Source organism: Nesoenas mayeri, assembly GCF_963082525.1.
Source record: "Nesoenas mayeri genome assembly, chromosome: 12".
NCBI classification, from domain to species: domain Eukaryota; kingdom Metazoa; phylum Chordata; class Aves; order Columbiformes; family Columbidae; genus Nesoenas; species Nesoenas mayeri.
This window is the reverse complement of record NC_137547.1, coordinates 19,103,051-19,127,558: the sequence shown is the minus strand read 5'-3', so window position 1 is coordinate 19,127,558 and position 24,508 is coordinate 19,103,051. Positions and strand designations below refer to the sequence as shown.

Here is a 24,508-nt window from a genome sequence, read left to right as displayed (position 1 = left end):
GTGTTTATTGAAGCCAGTAATTAAAGACGTCCTCATTTTGCCAGCACTAGAAAGCAAGATTCCACATGACTGCATACTGCACCTGGTTAAAGCCATACAAATGGACTAAGGTTTGTTTCATACATTTGCAGTCCTAATTGTAAGTTGGAAAAAAACCCAATAAACTTAGTATACAGGACAGTGAACTTTCATTTACAGCATGTATATTGTTAAGTTCATGATGTACAGAGCAGTCACTTTCAACGTAGTTAAATTAAATAAAATACGAAATTCTGTTCAGTTTAAACAGGTTTTTCAAATGCCAATAAAAAAAAAGTGCAAACTTAAAATCAAGCAGCATAACCACAGCATTTTTACGAAGGGCCAATCTTTAAACTTTTCTATTTGCTTCAAGTTGAATGCTTTCATCTTTTGTTTTCTTAGTTTAAACGTGAACAGTAGATGCAGTCACTATAATGCATATAAATATAGTCATATAATAGTTTAAACAGTCTACCATACAAGTGTATCTGCAAATAAAATGAAGTTTCACTTGAAAACGTAAAGGCTGTTTGCAATTTGGCCTTTGGTTCCAATGCCTGAAGACACCAGAATTAGCAACCGTGCAGCTCACCCAAGCTGACAGAGTTCGGCAATCACAGGATGCAACATTACTTACGACTTTCTTCCATAAACTAGGAGCATTCACTTGCAATTAGAAACCGGAAATCCGTTCCTGTTTTGTCAGAAGCAGCTTTCTGCAACACTGCTAAGTTATCATACGTTATCAGTTTTAATTGATTTTAGTGTATTTAACATTTCTGTAGAACCGGAAAGTACTTCGATTTTAAGTTTTAGCCGTATTACTAGAGAAAGTGCTTATCAGGTTAGATGACAAAAAATGCAGCTTCAGACTGAGGTTTTCAAACTATATCCCATTATGATCACCCACTTTTTCAATTTTCCTGTCAAGTTTTGGATGTTTAAATCTCCGATCTCAACTCTCGGTGTCAGGAGGACAGTGTGTAATTACTTCTGGTGCGGTAACTTGCAGCTGGCGCCCAGGACACCAGGAAGCACATCCACACGCCCCACCAGCTGTCCGCAGCCTTAGGCTAACTGTTATTGACACAACTGTATCACTTCAGGTCATACCGCTTATTTTTTAAAAAAGTAAAAAAAAAAAAAAAAGAGAAAAACATAGTATTTTCAACAAAAAAACTGGCACAAGTAACATACTCATGTTAATGTTTGTCGGAGAGGCAAGTAAATACTCTTAGCTTTCTAGATAATGTTTAGACAGACTTACAAGAACAGCCTCTTGATGTAACATAGGATTTGAAGTTAACATCCAGTACTGTGTTAGTGGTCAATCTAATTCTGTATATTTAAGTAACAATATATATTAGGGAAGTTATATCCAGACATCAGATTTAGTACAAGTTCATATCAATAAAAAGTAAACTCTGCAAAATTCAAATTGTGGTTTTTCCCTTCAACATTTAAGAGCACAGAATATGCTTGGTAGCTTTAATTTATGGTAGTGTGTACATGTAAAACAAGCATACTGTATATAAAATCAAAGTGCCATTTCAGTAACGATAGCAGTTTTGTTTGTTTTTACAGAATGATGGTTTTATGTGACCGTGGGCACAGCTCCGCTAGAGCAACGGGGACAACCACAAGCCATCTTTCCAAATGAAATGCTACATTAGAGAAAATACAAGTTATTAAGTGTGTTCACCATGTACACATTCATACGTTTAGGTTACCTTCAGAATTGGAGTTGGCTGCACCTGCAGCGGATGCGGTTGGAACTAGGGCCTTTGAAAGTCTTTTCTAAAAACCTCCATAGGTGTAAGGCAGGAATCAATTTTAGCTTGGTAGCTAATATTTAGTTACAAAAAGTAAGAAAAAAAAATACCGAGAGCGTTCTGTAGCATATTTCATTATGGGAAAATGATACGTCACCCACCATTCTTCATAGGCTAGCCTCTTGGCGTAAAAAAAAGGCAGAAGCTATCAGAAAACAGGATTTAAAATTAAATACAAATTGCCAAACTACCCATTTTAAAATAAAACCAAACAGTGACTGTTTGTACTACAGTGCACAATAAATTCAAGCACCTCCTAAAGACACATCACACACTGTGCCAGGCACTTGGATCTAAACAAGTTATAGTTTCTCCCTTTGTCAGCTACACCAGAAAGGGCATCCACACTCTTAGACTTTTTTAAAAACTAAAACAAGATTTATAACAAGAATAAATTCCCATGACACTTAGTGTTTGGCCTGGAATTCTCCGATGTAAAGTAGTCTTTTGAAAACAGTGATTATTTACCCTATGTGAAACACAGGATTTAACAACATTGCTCCTCTCCAGTCAATCCAACGTTCTAGTTTCTCACTGTCCCAAGTCTGTTTCCCCTTTCAGGGCTTCACTCCCTCCCTAGGCTCCTTTCACCTAATTAATGCTCTGTTACACCACCACCACCTTTCCAATAATATAATGCATTTGCAAACATACAAGTAGCCAATTCCAGTAACTCTGAAAGAGGATTTAATTTCTCTTTCTTGCCTTGTGTGCAGTCAGTAGTAATATTTTAATAAGAATTCTCCATTTTTGCTTCTCTGTGTTCTTCCCAACAGGAAATGCAGCTGCACCTGCTTACCTCCAAAACCAAAAGAATTGCCCTATATAAACTCTAAATGGTTATCTTATACAGAGGGATTTTATATGCAAACTTCCTGAATGTGCACTTTTTACTGGGACAAGGCAATGATGGAGTAAGCTCATTTCCCCTGCCCCAAGAAAACTGATAGCATCTGCCATAGCAGAAAATTCCTGGTCTTATCAGATCAATTTACATAGTTATTTGGTCATTTACATATGCGTTTTTATGCGCTATCAAGCTTCGTTCTCTGTTGGAGGAGAGTTTGTTGTTACCATAGAGTCTGGCTTGCGAGTCATCCTATCCAATTCCTCTTGAACATTCGTCAAAACTGTTTTTTGTCCTAAAAAGAGAAAGGACAAGGTTAAAACAATTTAATTTCAACTAAATGTTTTAACCAATGAGTACAAGTATTCATGAAATCGCTTTCATATGACAATGTGTCATTTATTTTCTCATTATTTCACCACCTACCCAAGAACACAGGCCCTGACACAACGCAAGGTAACATCTACATAAAGACTGATAAATACTCAGATTTTATTGACTTTAAAGAGATGAAATGCTGAATTATACACCAGCATAAAGCAAAGGAAAACTGTGATATATTTTACAGCAATTAACATTTTGAAAACAATCACATTTAGAATTTTCTATTAAAAACAACTATACACAGGTCTGTTATTAGAACTGATAGCAACGACTGACTTTAAACCCAGATTTTAGCTACAAGTTTTCCAGGGTACATAGGACACCTGCTACAAAAATCACATTTGTTTGGTCACACTTACACTTGCTGTGTTTTAATATTAAACAACTAACAGGAAGAACTCTTTTATGTCTGCAGACAGTTTTTGCCTTAAAAAAGGGGACACGAATTGCATATTCATGTAATATCTCAGAGCAGTCATTTCAAAGGACTTCTTCAATTGGAAACAGACATGCTGAAGTATTTAATGGAAAAGCATATCTTACATTTTTATATTAGACTCAACTTTTTAACAATTCTCTAACTGAACCATCAGTTTAATCCTCTCACTCTGAAAATTATAAACCCACAAACTGAACACTAAAATTGGAACTAAATATTCTATATGCCTAATACATACAAGCATTTAAGATTAAAAAGCTATATTTTTAGACAAAAAGTAGATTATATAACCATGTACAGCTTCCTTACATAGCCAAAGAATTTAACAAGCATCTGTTTTCCAGCTCAAATGTGTGTGAAATATTAGGTGGATTTTTTCCAGGGTACATGCTGAAAACATTAAGAAGGCAAGATTTAACTGTTGGAGATTTAAGTGTTTTTTCCAAAGTACAAAGACATAACCAAGTTAAAAGGTTACCTTTAATCACTACAAAGGTTTTAGATTCAAGCACTAGTTGTAAGCCACAGTACTCTTAACAGCATCTATTCAAAGCATGAGTATTTAAACTAAATTTAAAAATGAGTACATTAACTAATATAACTTACAATACAAAACACTTAACATGTAAACTAATGGTACCTTGGAGTTAAAAAAATCTAAATGCTAAAACAATAAAAAACACGCAAAATTCTTGCTCAGACAAAAGTAGATCTAAACAAAAACTCTGGCTTTTTTAACGCTAGATAGACTGGAACCTTAAGCCTCCAAAGAACACCAAGCAGCTGTGTCCTGCAACTACCTCATACTGGACACAAGAAACATGGCCAAGCCGTTCAACGACAGGCAAGTTTACACACTCCCCTTTACCACCATCATAGGTGAGCACCTTTCAAAGAAGGAGACAGATAAGAAGCTGTTTTAAGAGAACAAAGTTTTCCCCTACATTATAAGTTAAACTGGTAACTCACTTTCAGTTTCCCTACAAAAATATTGTCAAGGATGGTAATGGCCTTAGTCAATGAGATGAGCTTTATACAATTGTTACGTATTCTCCTTCCTAGACTCCAGTGAGAGCAGGGAACCCTAGTTCTTTATCTGTTGCACAGGAATGGAAAGGTGAAGGCAAATCTTGGAATCTACAAGAATCTTCTTGTGAATATAAATAACTTTTAAGTCTAGAAGTCCATGCCAAGAAAAATAATACACCACAGAAACCACCAAATGAAGTTCTTTGAAATACCATGGAAGGAAAAAAAAAAGAAATTAACACTTCCTGAATATGATCAAGACTCAAATATTATTTATATCTCAGCAGTATAACTTCACTCACATAGTCAAGTTATAACAGGCTTACTAGAAGCCCTGGAGTTGCGAAGCTGCAGTAGTTTAGTTCTTAAAGACTGCACATTTTGGCACTGTCATCTGTCAGGGTCTGGCACTTTAGTGTCCAGTTGAAAAGATGCACACTGTTAGACCAACGTGGGCCAAATAAAATACTGAAAACACGCAAACCAGCCTGCAAATCACAAGTCCAATACCTGATTTCTTGGCTGTACTTTGCACTCCTCCAGCACCAGGACTCCCAGGAGAGCCAGTCTTTTTGCTCAAGAGACTGTTAAAGAAACTTGCCAAGACACCTTCACTTGCAGCATTATCTAAATAAAAAATATATATATCACAGAATAGTTAGTACTGGTAAACAACAGAACTTATTTTTTACATACATATATAACTCTCTTACCAATCAGTGAAATAAACCTAAAATATGAGAGTCTTTCCTTGCTCAATTTAAAGACACGAGTCCTTTCAATTCTTTGGCAAAGTCAGAAATGACCGAGAGTGTATTACTGCTCTTCTGGAGTGGCGGCAGGGAGGTGATTTTAATGTAAATATTTGTATGCTTTTGTTTTCTCTACATGTAGAATCCAAGAAACAATGTATTCATTGTGGATGTGTGAAGATTTCTAAGTCCATTAACAAACTGCGTAGACATTTTACTGCTGTCTCTCACGCCGCACTACCCTTCATAAATCAGGACGGGGATGCGCAGCAATGAGACACGATTCAGAACTGCACAAGGAGGGTACCCACTGTGGGTGAGGTTTGGCACCAGTCACCATCTAAACAACGCTGGCCCCACCAACTTGTTCAATGCTCAGGGAGGAAAGAAACCAGCCCACACCGCCAAGCTCTGTGTTAGGGCTGAGGAGGTGCGGGGAAAGGGTGTAATTCCCAAGCTTCTTCATCTACTATAAAAAATTGCACTCTAGAGAAGGTTTAGTAGAATGGGTTTCATTGTGGATTCCAGAATAAGTGATGTGAAGTATAAAATTGCATGTAGTTTAAAGCAATCCCCAGTCTAATAATCGAACTGATGCATAATAGATGTATTTAGGCAACCTAAGGAAACAATGCATTTGAGCTCTGACCCTGCTTGGCAGTCACAGAAATCTACTTCAAATCATATGAATGACAAAAGAAAGAAAAAAGAAAATCAAACCTGAAGCTGTCATCAGTTCATTCCTGTTATTAAACTAACGATACCATTAGTGAATAAACTGCAAAATCCTTCTACAAAACATGATTTCTTTTTAAGGGAAGTAACACATGATAAAAACAATAAAATGCTTATTCTTACTTTTAATATTTGGATCTGGTTTCTTAACTGATGTTATTGGTGAGGCACTGGGTACATTGGCAGGACCAGCTCTGCCTTGAGTTCTTGGGGATCCTGCAGGGCCTCTTGCAGGAGATTCCTGTAAAAAAGTCCAAATCACACAAATTAGAGAAGAAAGCAAATGTAACATCACATACTAATTACTTTTTAAACCTCTGTAGTGTATGCACACTAGGAAAAAAAAAAACCTCAAAGAAAACACCACTAGTTATTTTGGGCATGTGCCTCCACTGAAAGAAAGGATGAATCACTGTAGTAATTTTTTAGTTCAATAATCATCAGATATTTCTATGTTACCACAGTGAATTACAATTAAGCAATTTACAATCAACATTTTAAAATAATGCCTTTTTTATTATTTACTTTCTGCAGTTGGAGATTATGTATTTTACATTTACAAAATGAATCTCTACAGGTTAGAATTGCTCCCTCTTTCCTAGAAGGAAAGAAAACACCTCCTCTACTCTTCTCTTGGATCTACTTACTGATGCTCTTGTAGGCGTTGCTGGCTGTTTGGCAAGGAATGACTGCAAAAACAACATATTAAGAAAATTAAACATATTTCAGAATAATGTCAGTGTTAGCTTCACTGTAGTTTATTTCTTTAACTTATTTGATTTTTTTTTCTGATATTTACGGGCTTCCTTTGATATTTATATACTTCCAGACTTTACCACTAGAGGACAGTGTTAAAACGAATAAATAAGCTTCAGCCCTTTGTCTTAGGCAGCCGGTCCAGAACTATAAAAAAGACAGAACCACAGCCACCCAAGTCTGTAACCACTATATTTATAATCAACTATACAGGAAAGTTTTGGGTTTGGTTTGGGTTTTATTTTTTTAAAACAACAGAGCAGTAAAGAAAATAAGATGACACGGCACAGCCAGATTTGACATCTTAAAGTCTTTCAAGCCTCTGGCTGTAAGAAAACTGCAACACTAAGATGTTTTAAAAGTATTTATATTTTACACATCAATATATCTATGCTGTGAAATTTCCGATCTTCTTCTCATTCTTCTCCTTTGAAATGTAAATTATTTCTGTTCTCAGCATATTTTCCTTCAACTCGCCAACATAAGTGGCCATATTTTCTATTTGCCTTTGTTAAAATAGTCTTATGTCACAACTACATGTGAATTTGCAAAACTGAACAGTGGCTATCTAGTGATTTAAAGGAGGAATTACAAACTGTAGGCAATAACAATGGAGAGCTTTGGTTTCATTCTTCCATTCTTACCTGCTGCTTCATAAGAAATACTTGTTCATCTTCTGCTGCCAGCTCTTTATCATGGACTAACTGTTGAAAAAGTGTTTTGTTAATAGAAGTTTTAAAATGAAAGCCTGATGTTTCACACATTTTGATTAAAAAAATAAATACATTTAGATTTGGAGCTCTTCAATATTAGTAGTTATTAGTAGCCATTCAAACTGCTTATTTGTCAGGGGCCAGGGAAGAGTTTACCCCTTTTTACCTTTCTTACAGGAGGTTTCACAATGAAGTCCTCATATGCATCTTCTGGTTTCACTGTTGTGAAGTTTTCATGTAAAATGGCAATTTTCTTTTCATTGTCCCAACCAGCAGGTCTACAAAAAGAAGGAAAGCTTTTCCTTTTCGGTCACAAAAAGCACTTCTACAGAGACCATTTATTTACTGCCCTCTACCTGAATAAAGCAATTCTGTTACAGGTCTGTCCTCATTCTCAGTTAAATTCCAAAGACAGTACAAAGCTGGAATGGTAGACTCTGAGTCCAGTAACCCAAATAATACACACTAAGTTGTTTTTCAGTTCAAGACTTCAGAAGACTCACATACTGAGCTTCTGAATGACACAAATCATTCAAGTTCTTTTTATATATAGTTATATGAAGTGTAATGCTTAATATAAAATGATCTGAAACCATGCTGCTTATCCAACTGACTTACATAAAAACTGCATCCTTTTCTACCACTAAGGCAGGTGTGGTAAACTGAAAACCGTATGTTTTATGTACAATGTACTTATACAACAGATCAAGGTTCTTTTCCTCCTTAACTGATGTATAAATCAAGGCAGCCCCATCTGATTATTTATTTAAGGAAAACATGTAAGATATAGCTTTTAAATTGTAGTAAGAATTTCAAAACAGGACCTAATGGATATATATTTACTACACCTCATTTTGAGAAGTAGTTTAAGGCAAAAGCTATAGCCATTTAGTACCCAGGAGAGGAAGGGGGTATAACAGGAGCAGACTCATGGTACTTTTCTCGACATACACATAAGTTACCTACTCTCCCAGGCACCTAATTTTGAAAAAGTCAAAAACTAAAGAAACTGCCAAAATCTCGGGTTTATGTGGAAATTGCAAGTTTTGAGGGGAAAAAACAAGAAAAAGCCCCTCACAAAGTGCAAGGCAAATCCTTTGTAAAGGAACAAAAGCTCCAAATTCCATGCAGAATTTAAAAACCATTGCTATACACCTCTCAACATTTTCAAAACAAAAAATACCAAGTAGTAAATAACTAAATACCAAGCAATCTTGAAGTGCAATTTCTCAGATTAACTTTATGTGCAATTCAACGCTAAAACATATTTTCTTGCTTCCACATTACAGCAAATCGCTTCAGTGCAGGAAAGGATACACTGTAAGCAGAATCTACGAATGTGTGACTGAATGAAGTCGAAGTGTTCTTCTCTGTAATCGTGTTCCTTCTCTAGTACACTCACTGCATCGCACTGCAAGAAAGGGAAACAACCAAAACCAGAAAAACCCAGTCACTCCCAGCACATCTTGAAACATCTTCCTTAATATTACAAACACATCGCATTTACTTTGAGCCTTTGGTTTTAAAGTGCCACCAATACATCGTAAGATAAAGTAATTCACATTTAATTGATAAGGTTATATCCTTCTGCAAAATTAAACAAAAGTAATTACACTTTTCCATAGTGGCAAACAGCACCAGAAACTCACTTTTGTACAAACTACCAGCACTGGAATACCAAGGTTATGGGTCAGCACGTTTTCTCCAAGTGGCAAAGAAACGTGTTCATCCTCTTGGCCAGAAGGGCCTCTCCTCTGCGGTGATCCTTGGTAGCCTTCTTCAGGTTCCACATACTCTTGAAACTCCTTTATAACTATTAAGAGAGAGATCTTCTTAAGATACAAAGGAACTAGTTCTTTATAAGCCATAACCAATCAACGAATAACTAGAACTCACCTTTTCTTTTTTGCTTTTATAACGAGGCACTATATGAGAACAGAATGCAAGCTTAAGCCTTGTTGCCCCCTTCAAACACAATAATTCTCCACCAACATTTACAGTGAGTTAAATCAAGTGCGTTTTGTATCCAGAACAAGCAATCAAAACTATCTCCAAGAGCTACAGTATGCACAAATGCACGTTCTTCAACTCAATGCATTTCATTATAAGGGAGCTGATAACAGAAAACATAAATATAGTTTAGCAATGTCACCAGTACTTGGCGCAATTTGTACCTAGTTTTGGCAGAAAGCATGGTGAAAATGTACATGGGCACAGGACACACCAAGCTGAAACAGCCACTCTGACTTATAAACTATGACTCAATTGAAGTTTCTATGACTGTGAATTTCTGTTGCAGGGGTTGAACGTTAGAAACACAAAAAATACACTGCATAAATACAAACTCAACGACTTCTAAATGTTATCTGAAGAGATTCTGTTATATTCTGGAAAACTATAATGGAGTCCAGAGGAACCTAGATGTCTTCTACATTTTCACTGTTTTAATTTTATGGTAATGACGCATGTTCCAATAATATTGAATACTATGAAATACTGAAGTGCCTAAGAAATAGTATTAACCCCATTTTGGAAGCGCACTGTGACCCCAGGCAAGCTTAATCAAAAGTGGGCTGCAACTCACAGCTTCTCTGTCTTTTTGCAGGATGAACGCCCAGAGCAGATCCATCTGCCTACGGGATGTGCCTGCTCCCCATGAGGAGCACTCGGAAAGAGCCAAGCAAAGCTCCACCAGCTGCTCCCCTGAAAGCATCTTTACGTTAGAAATTTGGGAGCAGGCTGACCGTACTCACAGTACGGAAAACGCTCTGTAAAAGCTCCCAATTTCCAGCACAGTCACAAAGACAGTGTTGTTCAGCACATCCATCCATCCATGTGACAGGGAAGGAAATGCAATTCTACTGCAGGCCATGGGATACTGCTGAGGTTTAGGAAGTGGAAAAAAACCTCAGAATAGTTAAAAATACAAATCTTGCAAAATGAAGTCACTGTACCTTTTCAAAATAGGAACCATTCTTGCAACAGAATGGGCATGTGCAAGGAAGATCAAATCAGAAGAACACTTCTGTTCAAAGCTGCACAATCTGCAATTTTTATTTAAAATATAAAATTGTGTGATTCCTGTGGAAAACAAGGAAGGTCTAGTCCAGAGAAAAGCTTAAAAAACACACAATAAATATAGACAAGAAGACTTCTAATCACTAAAAATATTCAAATGCAGTTGCTTTTAAACTTGGGGAGGCAGTGCCTTCTGGTGGAGAGAAAACAACCGTGCTTTCAAAGAGATCCTTTCCTCTAGTTGTTCCATATTCAGCAACTGGAAATCAAAATTCCATTGCACATTCTGCAGATTAAATATGTTTACTGACTATCTCACAGAAAGCAAATTAATTCCAGAGCAATTAACTACCGAAGGGTTTTTGGTAAGTACTTGATAGAAAAAAAAAACTATTGAAGACAAGTAGATCACAACAGTTAAAAATACCACTTACACCCACCACAAACATTCAGATAAGCCTCTCTGACTTAATCGGATGTAAAAGCATATTTGACAATACTGCTCTCAATTTACTACAGCATTATAATCAGACAATATTAGTTTCCTAGGCTTTGGCCATATCAGAGCAGAAAAGATTTTCTTTACTGAGTTATCTGTTAGTATAAAACCCCTCAAAATCGAGAAAGGAGAGCCTCTCTTGAAAATAGTAAGACTCTTGACAACATGACACAAACCATTATTTAAGATTCCCCAAGAATTTTACTAATATAAAGAAGAGCAAATGCAACATAGAAACTTCAGAAATCTGATGGACATCCTGATGAGTTTCTGCTGAATGGGAATGAAGATCATGATCCTCGAGAGCCAAGACCCCCCAAGAGCAGGCAGAACCAAACCTGCACTGCACAGCCCTGCGACCGCCTGGCCGTACCTCACTCTGCCTCATCCGTGCATGGAGGAAGAAACAAACTGGAGACTGTTGTTGTTGAAGATTGTTAATAATGCACATGGTCTGGCATTAATCCCTGACTAGAGACTGAGAAATAACACAGAAAACACTCAGCTTCAGTTAACAAGGGTGGCTGCTGAACAAGCAACTATCGGAGTTAAAAGAGGGCAAAAGAAGCTCTAGTAAGAACCTCGAACTGCTATATCTTGAACACAAATACGCTTGTTTCTGAATTAAAGGGGTTTAAGTGCCTGCTAGCAATAGGCTCTTAAAAACTTTTCAAAAGACTCTCACTGAACCCCCATTATCATTCAAACTTCAGCCATTAAATCCCAGTAAAGTTATACCACAAGGGCTGTCAGATTTACCTCTTACCAACAAACTGCAGCCCAGGCGGCTAATAAAGAAGCTCGCTTCAGTTAAAGTGCCACACGGCAATTCAATACTCTTTCTTTACTTCCAATATCTGTTTCTCACTTGACCTCCATTCTTAAACTTTTAATGGCCATAAAGTTCATCATACACCCAAACAGCTTGTATAAATCTCTCTCTTTTTTTTTCCTAATGAGCTATGAATATTTTCTCCTCCACATACTTCATGTTAAGGAATCACATTCTCTATGGTATGGGAAATAACTCTTTTCTTGATTAAAAAGTAGAAGAAAAAAACTTTGGCTTTTTTTTTAACAGGAAGTAAGATGATGCACATAAAATAGGAAGCCAGAAAAGCAAAAGTTCATCTGACAAATCAGTAATATTCTGCTACCTATCAGTAAGGTTGAGTATTAGGAACAGTCTATTACATTTGACAAATGATCACCTGGTGATGATATGCCATAAAAATGACACCTCTGCTACTCATTTATCTGCCGGACTTGGGGCTTATCTAGGTAAAAAAGCCTTTTATTGAGACTTTTGCGTTTGACACAGCAAATGAACGCAAGTTTATGGTTAACCCTTTGGTTCTCACCTTATTGCTTATTTCCACAAGCTACTGAAAGCTGACTGTAACAAGAACAGAAGTACCACCAAGAAAGCAGTCCACAATTATTCTTATGTTTGATTGTTCTAGTAACAATAAACTCAGTCTTGAAGCACTGTTTAACTGCAATATGGAAACGGCAGACAAACACTACAACTTAACTACTTAGATCACAAAGGCACTGAACAGCGGAACGAGAAAAACACAGAAAATTTTCCAGAGACAATCGTTCCATATTTACACTCTATTAAATTTCACAACCAATTCATGCAGCTTTTTTTTTGAGCACTATCTTTACTGACCATAAATTTTAGTCTTGTGAAAAGAATTCCTAGACAAAAAACATCTGGTCAAATTAAGTTTATTCTATTCTTTAGCTTAAGAATTATTGGAGCTGTGAGTAAGACAAAAAAAAAAAAAGGCAGAGAATCTGAAACCAGTTCAGCCTAAATGGGACACTGCTTCATTTTCAGAAAAATGTATTATTATGTTTCAAGTGTTCAGCTTCAAATGCTCCAGAGGACATTAATATAATAGCCATTTTAGCAGTATATTTCCTTTCTGCATTTCTTGATTATTGACAGTCTTCTGCTTCGCTGTTATAAAGAGGTAGGCAAAATTTAGATCTTCCTCAAAATAATTAATCCAATGTGTGTTATTTAAACAATTATTTATCATAATTGAGCCTGAATTAAATTAGAACACTTGAACTGACGTTATATATCTGAACCCACACTGGCCAAGCTTTTAGCAAGGAATTTCCAGAGCAGCTCAGTGCTAGCAGCGAGTGCAGACAAACAACGCTCTCGGTATACTCTGAATAATTCAGTTTCTTTCAAGGCAGCCTGTTGCTTCCGTATGTGTGTCCTGCCTCCCACTCTGGAAGCTCCTTAACACAAAAGGAAAGCTCGTACACCAGATGGAGCCCAGCGTCATCCACCCAGCCAAGCCAAGAGTCAGTATCTCCAATAGCAAACACGAGACAAAAGACTGGGTGGAGAAAGGCCACAAAACCCTTGAAATCAAAGACAAGCAGTCCAAAGTTCAATTCCACTGAGAAGGGTAAGCTAACAAAAGGATTTCTGGAAACTGGTCATAAGATCTTAGTAATGGAGAAGGAACAACCTAGCAGCACTTTAAAGGGATGCTATCGGCATAATACTAGAAAATGTTTCCCCAGAGTCAACAAGAACTACAGGCGCTGGTACCGAGTGTAATCGCTGGGGAAAGCCCTGTGGACACTGAGTCCGGCCCGCATGCCACAGGTTCTACCTAGAAGCAAATGTACGGGAATGCAGCTCTGCAAGCTGAACTCAAACATGCACCTCCCTGTGGGGAGATGCTGCAGGGGGGCTTTACCAGAATGAATTTAGCACATCCCTTCACTCTGCACCCCATTTCTATATTCTGACTGCCTGCTTTACATCTGTGCTTTGTTATCCCATTTTTTTTTATATCCGGGCTACTGCAACACAGTGGCAGCTTATCTTAGGAAGCATACACAGCTGGATCTCAGTAAGTAAACTTTGCTGGTGTAGCTTTATTAATGGACTGCAGTCAAAAGGCATTCTTCAGGCATGTGTGCTCTACATGGTCTGAGCAGCTACACTAATATACCCACAGCTACAACAGGAATTTCTTTTAGCAAAATGTGCTGTTAAGAGAATTACAAGCTATGGTGGGGAAAGTTTTGAGCACAGGTCTTGCCCCAGGGCCAGCTCGCAACAATATGGAAGACACACATTTGAGGTGAAACAAGTGTCCTACACAGAGACTGAGAAAAGGAGAGAGATGGAAGTTTGGGGGTGCAGATAGTAGGGCCCGTTTCACCCGCACACTGATACTGAAGTTCACTGCTCAGCCATCGCATGGCAGCAGAGTCCTGCAAGCCTGTGAAGCTAGGCAGCTCTCTAATTTTCCTTTGCCCTCGACTCTATTAAAGTACAAGAGTAACAGGGAATTTCTACAAGACTTTAATTTTGAAGTCTCTTAAGACAATACCATTTCAAGTTCCCTAAACACTGTGCTAAAGCTTTGCCATAGCTCTAAGTAGCTCCTCCACACAGTAGACTCTTAAGGGAGGTTTAAAATACTTCTCTTCCCAAAAGTAAAATTTAAGTGCACAAACTCTGCATTTATTTGGACTTCCCTAAAATTCAGTGTGCCTCAGAAAAGTGCAAATTGGGTTAGCTGTTGTATTCTGAGACTAGACCTGCCTTTTCATCTCCCATTCCCAAAAATCTCTCATACACACACACACAAAAAGCTTTTTCCCCTTAAAAAATGTCAGATTTTACTCTTTTTTTAAAAGTACATATAAGCTGGTGATCAAATCCAGGTGGTTTCTGTCATTAAGTTTAAACTCTAGTTAGTATGCTGTAGGCACAAGCCTTTTGGGAAAGGAGATCAGCTATAGAAATACATGTGAATGCTCACATGCCAAACAGATTACACTGCTGCCTAAAGTGAATCTAAGGAAGCTCCCAGACAGTATTTGCAAGGTTTAAACGCCCCAGTACAGCGAGCCACCAGCCCTGAACAAAAGCAGCAACCAGCAAAGATCAGTCTGAATCTACACTGCAGCTAAGGCCTTTTCCACTGAAGGAATTTATTTTAGAGTAATTCAATAGGGAAACAGAAAAAACTCAAGAAACATTCAAAACTATTTTAGGAAAGAAAAGAAGCTGCAGGAAACAACAGTGCCGTGGTGACTGCTTGCCAGTGCCAGATTCTTTCCTGCCACAGATATGCCAGGAAAGACAGTTAATTTATACAACATTCCTAAAGTCATAAGGTAGGAATGGCTGCAGTCAGAGACAATTGGATGTACCAGGATCACAGCCTAAGCCTCGTGAAAAACAAAGACAAAGAGACCTACTGGAAGATAAACACAGGGTGGAAATTGGACCTGGCTTAGATACCACAGGAGAGCAGACAGCTCATTTCAGTACTGAATTTTGTCAATATTTTTAAAAAGTCATTCTTAAAAAATAATTTCATTATCAAAATCTCATTACTGCAAGGGATTTAGACCATTAATTCACCTGATGTTTTGTTAGCACAGCAAAACTGGAAGAGTTGTTTTAAAGCCTAATAGTCTTTTTGAATTTGAGTTGTAATCACAATTTCAAAGTAATTCTTATCCAACCCATTCTTAAAACACTACTCTGAAGAAATTTATCATTACAACAGACAGCTGCAAGAGTTAGTTCAAAACAACAACCAAAAAAAAGGGACCAGAATATATGGATGCACAAAAACTTACACTTCTGTTCCATGTCTCTTATATCTTCTGGAGGAATTTTCATTTTATCAATATGTTCTTGCAAGACACTGGCCCATTTCTGTAAAGACTCCATAACAGTCCAAGGTCTAGACATATCTGCAACAAACACTACAAGGGTGTCTTGCAGAGATTCTGCAGAAACTGCAAACTTCAATAGCCCCTTATGGTATAAGTCTCCGTCCAGAATCCAAACATTACAGCGAGTATGATCTGAAAAGAAAAGGTACAGTTGTAACTCAACAGATACCAACTCTCTTGCTTTGCTAGTCCACAAGTAAGCAGATGAGTACATTGGTGTTAAATGGAAGACCAAACCCCAACTACCAGCAGATCTTGTCTGTTTATTTTCAACACAGGTGTGCATGTAAATGCCTACATTACTCAGTAGATGCTTTCATTTAACAGGATTTTTTCTAGGTTCAGGATCTTTTAAAAAATAATTTATGTTATTTGGCTTTCGCTAAGGACAGCTGACACAACATTTTTTAGATACTGCACAGCATTCCTGAATTTGAAATATGTATATTCCAAGTAAAACCAGAATACATGTGACACATGTTAACTCCAAGTTCAAAAGGGGGTGGTTCTAGCTGAGGCCAGCAGGGAAGCCTGAGGTGTCCCTCTGACACATTAGCTGGTTTAACATACTAAAGACATCTCACAACAGAAATAAGCTGCAAACAAGATACAGGCAATAAGCAGCTTAGGTTTCTAGCACAGGAGGAGGAGCAACCACAGGATAAACTCACAACCTACCAAACTGTAAAGTTGTGCTACCTGCTCTTAATTCACATGGACTTAGCATTGGCTCCTACTGGTAGGCTCCTTATAGAATGAGTACTGGACAAAAGAGCTGGTATTTTAGTTTTGTGTTTCTCCCCAGAAAGCTGGCATGAGAAGTTTAACCCAAAACGTGAACTTTGCCAAGAGCAGCAGACACTGAAAATGGAACATCATCCAGGAATGATTTATCAGGTACTCCAAACAACAAAATCTATCCAAATTATTATTATTAATAATAACAACAATAATAACAACATTATCCTTGGAACTTCCCCCTGAACAGGAACAACTATCTTCTAGACTCTTTCAATACATTCCCTGTTCCACTACAGCTGTCCAGAGGGAACGATGGGTCTCCATAGGTATTACATGTAAGATACGTGAATTCTGAAATACACAGATCAGGAAAACAACCACTGCAGAGCCCAGATTTTCAAAATTCACAGTTCTTCACAATTACTCTGCCTCATTATGTTTCCATGCCCTGCGCTCCAAATCGTTTAACTTCACAAAATAAATCCCATCCCTGGAGTTATGATAACTTTAAGAAATAATCAATCAGGATAAAAAACCCACTGGCTCTACAAAAAGGCAGAAACTTGACTAAGGAAATCGGAAGAAAAAAAGAGCACAGAGATATACATACCACCCTTCTAATCAGGTCTTGGATAAAATTACTGAACAGCCAATCTACAGACAGATTATAGCAAGATGCTATACGTGGGCAGTCTTCATTTAGCATTTGTTATGCTCCTACTTATGTACTGTTAGGCTGTCATAAGACATTGAAACATCAGTCATGACACAAATAGGCCAACAGTTACGCTTTTAACTTAAAAGATCTTCCAAGTGCTCATCTCAGATCTATCCTTTACAGTAAACAGTTACAGTAATCGTTGTGTATATAAGAAATGAATCTTTGCATATTCCTTGTTTCCCTCATCCTGATAAAAGTTTGGAAAAACAGAAAGGAAGCTAGGACATCATGTGAACACATTTACTATTTCACAACAGCAAATGAAACATCAGTGCAGGACTCTATTATTCTCTGCAGCGCAGAAGCATCCTTTTTATATTCCCAAAAGCAGAAATCTACCAGTGAATAAAAACCCTGGGAGCTTTCCATGAGCGAAAGGTTATTGATAGACATTGACTTCCTCCTTGAAGCAAATACTAAAGTGTTAAAAACCCAACTTAAGTCTACCTATAGTCTATGGAAGTTTACAATTCCCATCAGCACTTTCACAGTTTCTCCTGTGGAGAGTGCTGTGATCACAGAAAAGACTTTCACACCTTATCAAGTAACAAATATTAATAAATATCTAATTCACTGCTGCTAAGCTGCTTTTTTAAGGTAATACCTAAAAGCTACAAAGGTTTTCTTTGCTAAACCACTCTGTCCTACTTAAGGATTTAAGTTTCTGCTTTGCATTTAGAATACAGCCAGGAACTAGAATGCAGTTGGAACTATCACTCAAATGAAACCAATCTGCCAGGAATACTGGAAGTCCAGCACTGACCTAAAAATGTACTTTTTTGAAAACAAAACAAAACATATATATATATATATATATATATATATATATATATAAATAAAACACTGCATGAAAATGAAAGGTTTTCCTCCTTTCTTACAATGAAGCGCTATGGCTCATGATTTACATTTGCTACAAATACAAAACACACTTTAAAATACAGTCCTGGTTGTTCACAATTTGGCAAGGACTTGAAGGCAAATTCAGCCTTGTCAGCACCACGTCAAGCTCCTAGTTAGTCATATGATGTCAACGTTAACTAGACCTTCCGTAGCGGCTACAACATTAGACACCAAAACAGAGCAATTACCAGATTCTGTTGGAAAAGGAGGTGCTACTTATTAAGGACTATTAAAATATTAGCCAAAAACTAAATTTCTAAATCTTGTCAATATTTCATTATCCCTTTAGCCATAAAGAATATTTTCCAGCTTCGATGAATTTTACTGCAGATGGTTGATTCTGCAACCTGCAACTACACCTCCTGCATTTACTCAGAAGGTATCAGTGGTAACTAGAAATCCCTCCTTCAAGCTGTGAAGAGAAGGAAAACAGGGAAAAACAATTTTCAAGAGAACTACTTTAAAGATGTTTCCAAAAAAAAATTCCCATTAGAAACCAGTGTAGCAGCAGCGCTTGGCTCAATCTGGAATAACCAGTTCCACTGCAATATGCATTTATATGACTGAGGCCAGTCCAAACCTGAGGCAAAAAAACAAGACTACTTGATTTTGTTACAGGTAAGAACGCAACAACAGAATGGCTCTACTTCATTGGCACATTGGGCAAAGTCGGGACAACTGTGTTGCAACTGTAATCTGAGGCAGTTCAACTGTAAGTCCTCTTTGGTGTTCATAATTGCCAACTCACCCATAAGGCAGGGGTGTCAAACTACTCCTACATTTATACAGTCCTAAAACTACATTCAGTCCTTTGAAGGCAACCATGAGGCTGATGTGGTGACAATGAGTTTGACATGCCTGCCACAGAGTATCGCTGCAAAACCAGGGGAGGTAGTTCGTCACATTGTCTTCTTGTACATCCTCACTTTAACTCTGCCCCGTCACTGCAAGAGACTCTGAAGGATACTCCAGAAATACATATCCTTTAGCAAAATTATGCAGAGCCTCTCTTCTACCTCCTACGAATTAAGCTTCCCAGCTCTTGAAAGCAGACTAGCCAGCATCGTCACAAAACACCTATTCATCACAAAGAAAGGCAAAACATTAAAACTGGCCATGCTCCTTGAGAAATTCCACTAAGAAAGGACTCTTGGGCCTGAGCTCCAAGGTTGTTTAATATCCTGAGCTAACTTTAGAGCTAGTGCAGTGTGTGCTTTCATCCAGATGAACTATGGTGTCATGTATGCAGAAGCCATACCCTCCAAGGATATTGTACCTGGGGCTAACAATCTAAGAGAATCCTCTCTCTCGGGATTACTTCTCAGGCATCCCTAAACCTCTTGAACAAATGCCTTAGCCGAGGCAGAATTTGGCATAATAGCCAAGGACAGAGATTTTTCACACAGAGATTGAGTAGTGGACTTATTCTACGCTATCCTGAGACCTAGGGACCAGAGTATTGAGTGTTACATTGTACAACTAACATGTAACAGAACTGAACCAGCAAACAACCCATGTAGTGGGGACCTGTATCTTGCCATCCAAGCTGGGTGTCCAGTCACTGCCAAGAAAAAAGCTGATGACTGTGAAAATCAAAAAGTTAGTGGCTACCTGTATTAGCCACGGGGGTTCTTCAAAAGAGAAGTGTTTTCTGTGTATTTGCTTAATTTTCCTGCTAAGAAAGAGAACACTTTAATCACTGATCTAATCTTTAGGGGAAAAGAAAAAGTAACTGTAAACTAAGGTATGCACCTAGAAATCTAGAGTAATCTTACTTCAACTGTAGGAAGAGTCAGATTCAAATATTCCTTAAGGAGGAAGGGGGGTGGGGATAAGAAGCAAAACAGAAGATTTTCCTTAAGATTTTCAAAGGGTGGTGGGAGGTAGATAATGACTCAGCACTATGACCAAAATATTTCTCCTGGACAGAGTAAACTCTTCCAAAATGAAGAAAAATACAGAGAGAGCAAAGAAATCTTTCAGCACCTGGGAAAGAAGTTGAAAACATGTTCTCACTCCACTATGAAGTTTCAGTTACCAGTGCTGATCTGACACCCCTGGAAATCTTTGTGCTTTGCTGGTCTTGAATAGGTTGGGGTGTAACAAAAAGCAGATACCTGAATATGTGATAGTAAGCTCCTGAATGCCTATCTTCAGTTTCTTCAGGGCTTCCAAGAATTGTGGCTCAGTCATAAAGGCTTTGTTCCTAAACCTGTATCTGAGCATACACAGACTTAAAGCATGCAAAGAGTTTAAGGAAACTAACCCAAACCTGTCCTAGAGAAGGACGAGCATTATCTTTCTCTGCTGGGAGGTCCTGACCCACTTTGCTATTTATTTTGCTCACTGATGACACTAACGAGACAGAAAAGAAAAAGGCATGTATTATTAGATCCTAACACATCCATTAAAGGGACATATGAATTCTCCAGCTGAGTCTGGCAGTCAAAAGGGTCTCTTTTTCCTGCTTGTGATGTCAGAGTTCTTATGACAGGCTTCTCCTAATCACCTTAAATACTCATCACTTCCAGATACTCAGGAATACCTGCAAAATATTTCCAAAGTAGGGACATACTTGAGGTTTGATAAAGAGCACCAGGAAAAAAAAGGCACACCAAACATTTTTCTGCTTATAATACCATATCCTTTGATGCTGCAAGAAGCCTTATGTCACAGGCTGTCCTAACACTCCTAATCACAGTGTTTTTTTCTCCCATGAAGTATTTATGCAGTACTAAAGAAGACTGTGCATGAGAAAGCACTTATACCAAGAACTTCAAGAAGCCAAGAATGGCTCAGCATTTCAAATTACAGCACAAAAGATGTTTAGGAACTGCAAGATTAGGTGGCCACTGAAGACACAGGCAATGTACTCATCCTTTAATTGTGCCTAATTTAATATCCAAAGACAGTTTATTAACATGTGAGCGCAGGACCAATCTCCATAACAACCAGTGACATATGGTACTTAATCACTCGTGCAAGTCTTTAGTACATTTCCATTTCCAAAACAATATTATAGGATCTTCCTAGTTCATTTCTTTTCAGAAACATGGATAAAGCATCATCATTGCTTCCACCCTTCTGAACTGACAACTCAGAACGAAGTCATGAACAGGAAGACTGTCATTTCCCATTTTTGAAGAGGGAAACTAACAGAAAGAGGTCCAGCGTTTTGCTCAAAATGAGAGAAGCAGAGGCAGACTTAGGAGCAAGGATAATAAACTCACTCCCCATCTCTTCCTGCCGCTAACCTTCCTAAAAATAGGAGTATTCTGTTAATTAGACCTGCTTTTACACGATCTTTCGCCATCATCCCCTTCCCATATAGTAGAGAATAACAATCATCAACAACAACAAAGAGAAAGACAAGAGGCAAAGACACAAGATCCAATCTGAGAAAAAAGAAATACTAATTCTAACTTAAAGATCTGTTCTTCACTCACTCAACCCTAGCAAAATATCCCAGTTATAGTTAACCAAAATACTGCACACAGCCCCTGCAAGGAAACACCAAAACCCTATGCCCAGAAATCCATACTGAGAATTAAATTCTCATGGATGTATCGCTTTCTATCATTATCAAGTAGTCATACCAAATTACACTATATCTGCTAGTAAGTCAACATCAGCAAATCTATCTACCCTAAAAGTAAACTGATCCAGAGAGCTGCTCAAGTGTACTTTTTCTCATACACAGGTCAAGCTGTAAGAAGGGCAAGTGGGAGAATGAACACTGAATGTAAAATTCATTTAACTTACAAGAAATTAATATAGCTTCTAAAATACAGAGAACAACGCTAGAACCAGTTACCTGGGTGTAACCCAAAATACACTGGTGAAACCACAGTTATAAAAAAAGGCATGTCAGCTACTTAATTACAGTAAAGAGATTACACATAAAATGAACCTACCATCTCTGTCTTCATCGTGAATATTTAGATATAAGTATTCCAGTCCTCTTCCTTTCTTGCCATGCTCAGCTCCCTGTATTTTAGCCATAAGCGTGGTTTTACCTGAACCATCATCACCTGCCAGTAAGTTTTTACAGGATAAAAAGACACTTTCAGAATTAATTTTAACTTTGCAGAAACATTTTTTTCAAAACACACTTAAGCAATCAGAAATATCTTTGTACATTTTTTGACACTACTTCTCTGCTGTTTCCTTTCAATTATTCCAGCTAAATCCAACAGCTTATACTATGACAAGAATGAAGCATTTAATTATTCTGTATTGCAATCCTTTTGTTAAAATATATACTATAAATCTAACAGCATAATAAACCAAAAAGAAAGTAAAACTATCAGCCTGAAGACAATAATACCGTAGATCATATCACATAACCTAATTTTAACAAACTGATGTCTCAGTTTGTTCACATCGTTTTAAACACACTTTCTACAAAAACAAAAACAACCACCCAAATGCTTTCATATACTACTTACCAAAAACAAGAATATTCTTGCCCGATGGCAATTTAGATCTTGACCGGGTAGAAACTTCACTCAGTATCGAGGACCTAGAAAAACAGCAACCCCCTTGTCAGGCTGACAGGCAGGGCGGTGCGCGCACAGACACACAGACACAGCGCGCACAGACACACAGACACAGCGCGCACAGACACACAGACACAGCGCACGCTGCCCAGTGACAGCACCCGTGAGCTCAGCAGATCTGCGCAGACCAATCCATTCACATCCGTTCTATTTACAAACCAGATATGATGCTACAGTCAGAGATTCAGGTTCATTTCAAAAGACCAGAAGCATGCCACCTTTTTGAGAAAAGCTTTTATCATTTATAAAACTCACGCCGTGCCATTTTCTGAAGTTTTTCTCCCTTATAAAACGTCACATAACTGCAAACATTACTTTTGAACTGATGACTAACTCTTCCCACAATCCACTACTGTACTTCACGCACAATTTTTTTGGCCATTATTAGTATTCTTTTACGCATTCCTCAGAAATAAGAGACGAAAAACCAAGCGATGGCGTCTCCCGGAGCCCAGCCCGCACATCTCCGGCAGAGCCGAGTCCCGGGCTCCACGCCCCCGCCCTCCCGCCCCCCGCAGCGATGCTGCCCTCGCACCGGGGTGCGCGAGGCTCCCCTCACGCACCCCCAGCCCCTCCACACGCGGCAAGGGCCCCGCTCCCCGCCCGTTCCGCTCCCCGCCGGCCCCGCCGCCTCAGCCGCCGGGCGGGCCGGCCCCGCCGCCGCCACCCTCCTGTCAGCGCGGCCCCGCAGCCCGCGCCCCCCGCTGCCCGGCCCGGCGGGGCGCACGCTCCGCTCCAGCCCGGCCCAGGACTGCCGCCCGCCGCGGGAGGGCTGAGGCGGCTCGGCGGAGCAGGAGAAGCCGCGGTGACAGCGCGGGACCGCCGAGAGCAGCCGCTCGGCTCCGCCGCCGGGGTGCCGCGGCCCGGGAGGCGCCCCCCGCCCGGCGCGGCCGCTCACCAGAGGTTCTGCCCCTCCTCCTCCTCGCTGGGGAGCTCGGCGCCGCCGGGCCCGTCCGGCCCCAGCAGCTTCTTCTCCACCAGCACCGGCGCCATCTTGCCGACTGCAGCCACAAAGAGTGACCTCACCCGGGCCCGCCGAGGACCCCGCTCCTCCCTCTCCCCGGCCCGGCTGTGCGGGCAGCCCGCGCTGCCGGCCCCGCCGCGGCTCAACGCCGCCGTCCCCCGCCCCTCGCGGCCGTCCCGCCGCTCCCGGCCGCGCCGCTTTCCGTTCAGGCGGCGCCCGGGCAGCCCCGGCAGCGCTCCCCGCCCTGGGCGGTGTCTTCCGCGGCGGGTGTGGCCGCCGCCGGCAGCGCCCCCTGGTGCCCGCGGGGCGCCCCCGGTGAGCCCGGGACCGGCTGAGCGCACCTGCAGGAAAGGGCCTGTTGTACGTTACTGCTCCCGAAGCAAGCTTTAACTGCCGCCCACGTCCTCACACCCCGCCAATAACTGCTGCTCTTCCAATAGAACTACAATGCAAATTCAAGTTGTCTTAAAAACACGTTTTCCTATGTGATTTGTAACCAATTCAGCCTTTCAAAACGAAAAATACCATGCTTCAGCAGCCTAAGGATGATGATTATTCTTATGCAATTCCATTTTTACGATGCTCCTTATGCGTGGATTTCAAACTATTTTATGCAAGAAAACTAGTAAGATTATCAAGATTGTGCAATGACTGAAAAGGAGCGAAAAAAAAGATTGGCACAAGAGGTTTCTGCCTGCTGCTAGTCCATGACTCTTCTCTTTTGGATTACACAGAATGTTCTAATGATGCCTGTTCAGCAGCTGAAGCACCAATAGAGGTTGTGGGAATTTAATCCTCGAAGACCTTCAGAATCTGAGGAGGCCCCGAGCAGCCTAACTTTGAAATGCGCCTTGCCCTGAG

At 39.5% G+C, this 24,508-nt stretch overlaps 1 protein-coding gene across 3 annotated transcripts; it reads right to left on the bottom strand.

Moving 5' to 3' along the window:
• Positions 1 to 23,799, bottom strand: DYNC1LI2 (dynein cytoplasmic 1 light intermediate chain 2). Of its 3 annotated transcripts, XM_080352333.1 has the most exons (13): positions 23,582 to 23,799; positions 22,573 to 22,646; positions 22,039 to 22,155; positions 15,664 to 15,894; positions 9,158 to 9,321; positions 8,826 to 8,919; positions 8,127 to 8,262; positions 7,675 to 7,786; positions 7,440 to 7,499; positions 6,687 to 6,728; positions 6,163 to 6,280; positions 5,063 to 5,179; positions 1 to 2,995 (listed from the first exon to the last, which is right to left on the bottom strand). In XM_080352333.1, the coding sequence occupies exons 1-13, from the start codon at positions 23,674 to 23,676 to the stop codon at positions 2,889 to 2,891; spliced, it is 1,467 nt and encodes a 488-aa protein (XP_080208459.1). In that variant the 5' UTR covers positions 23,677 to 23,799; the 3' UTR covers positions 1 to 2,888. The 3 variants fall into 3 exon arrangements, with proteins under 3 accessions (XP_080208459.1, XP_080208460.1, XP_080208461.1); XM_080352334.1 differs by lacking the exon at positions 23,582 to 23,799 and having other exon boundaries at positions 22,569 to 22,643; XM_080352335.1 differs by lacking the exons at positions 22,573 to 22,646; positions 23,582 to 23,799 and adding an exon at positions 20,242 to 20,342 and having other exon boundaries at positions 22,039 to 22,054.
• Positions 23,800 to 24,508: the final 709 nt, after the last annotated feature.

Bases quoted from the DNA above. Each gene is read 5' to 3' on its own strand.
- DYNC1LI2 (XM_080352333.1), bottom strand. From the start codon at position 23,676: ATGGCGCCGGTGCTGGTGGAGAAGAAGCTGCTGGGGCCGGACGGGCCC. The intron at 8,920-9,157 runs GTGAGTTTCTGG...CCTTTCTTGCAG, and splicing joins TGCTGGTAGTTTGTACAAAA to TGCGATGCAGTGAGTGTACT. The intron at 5,180-6,162 runs GTAAGAATAAGC...TTTTTTATTTAG, and splicing joins ACCAGATCCAAATATTAAAA to ATAATGCTGCAAGTGAAGGT.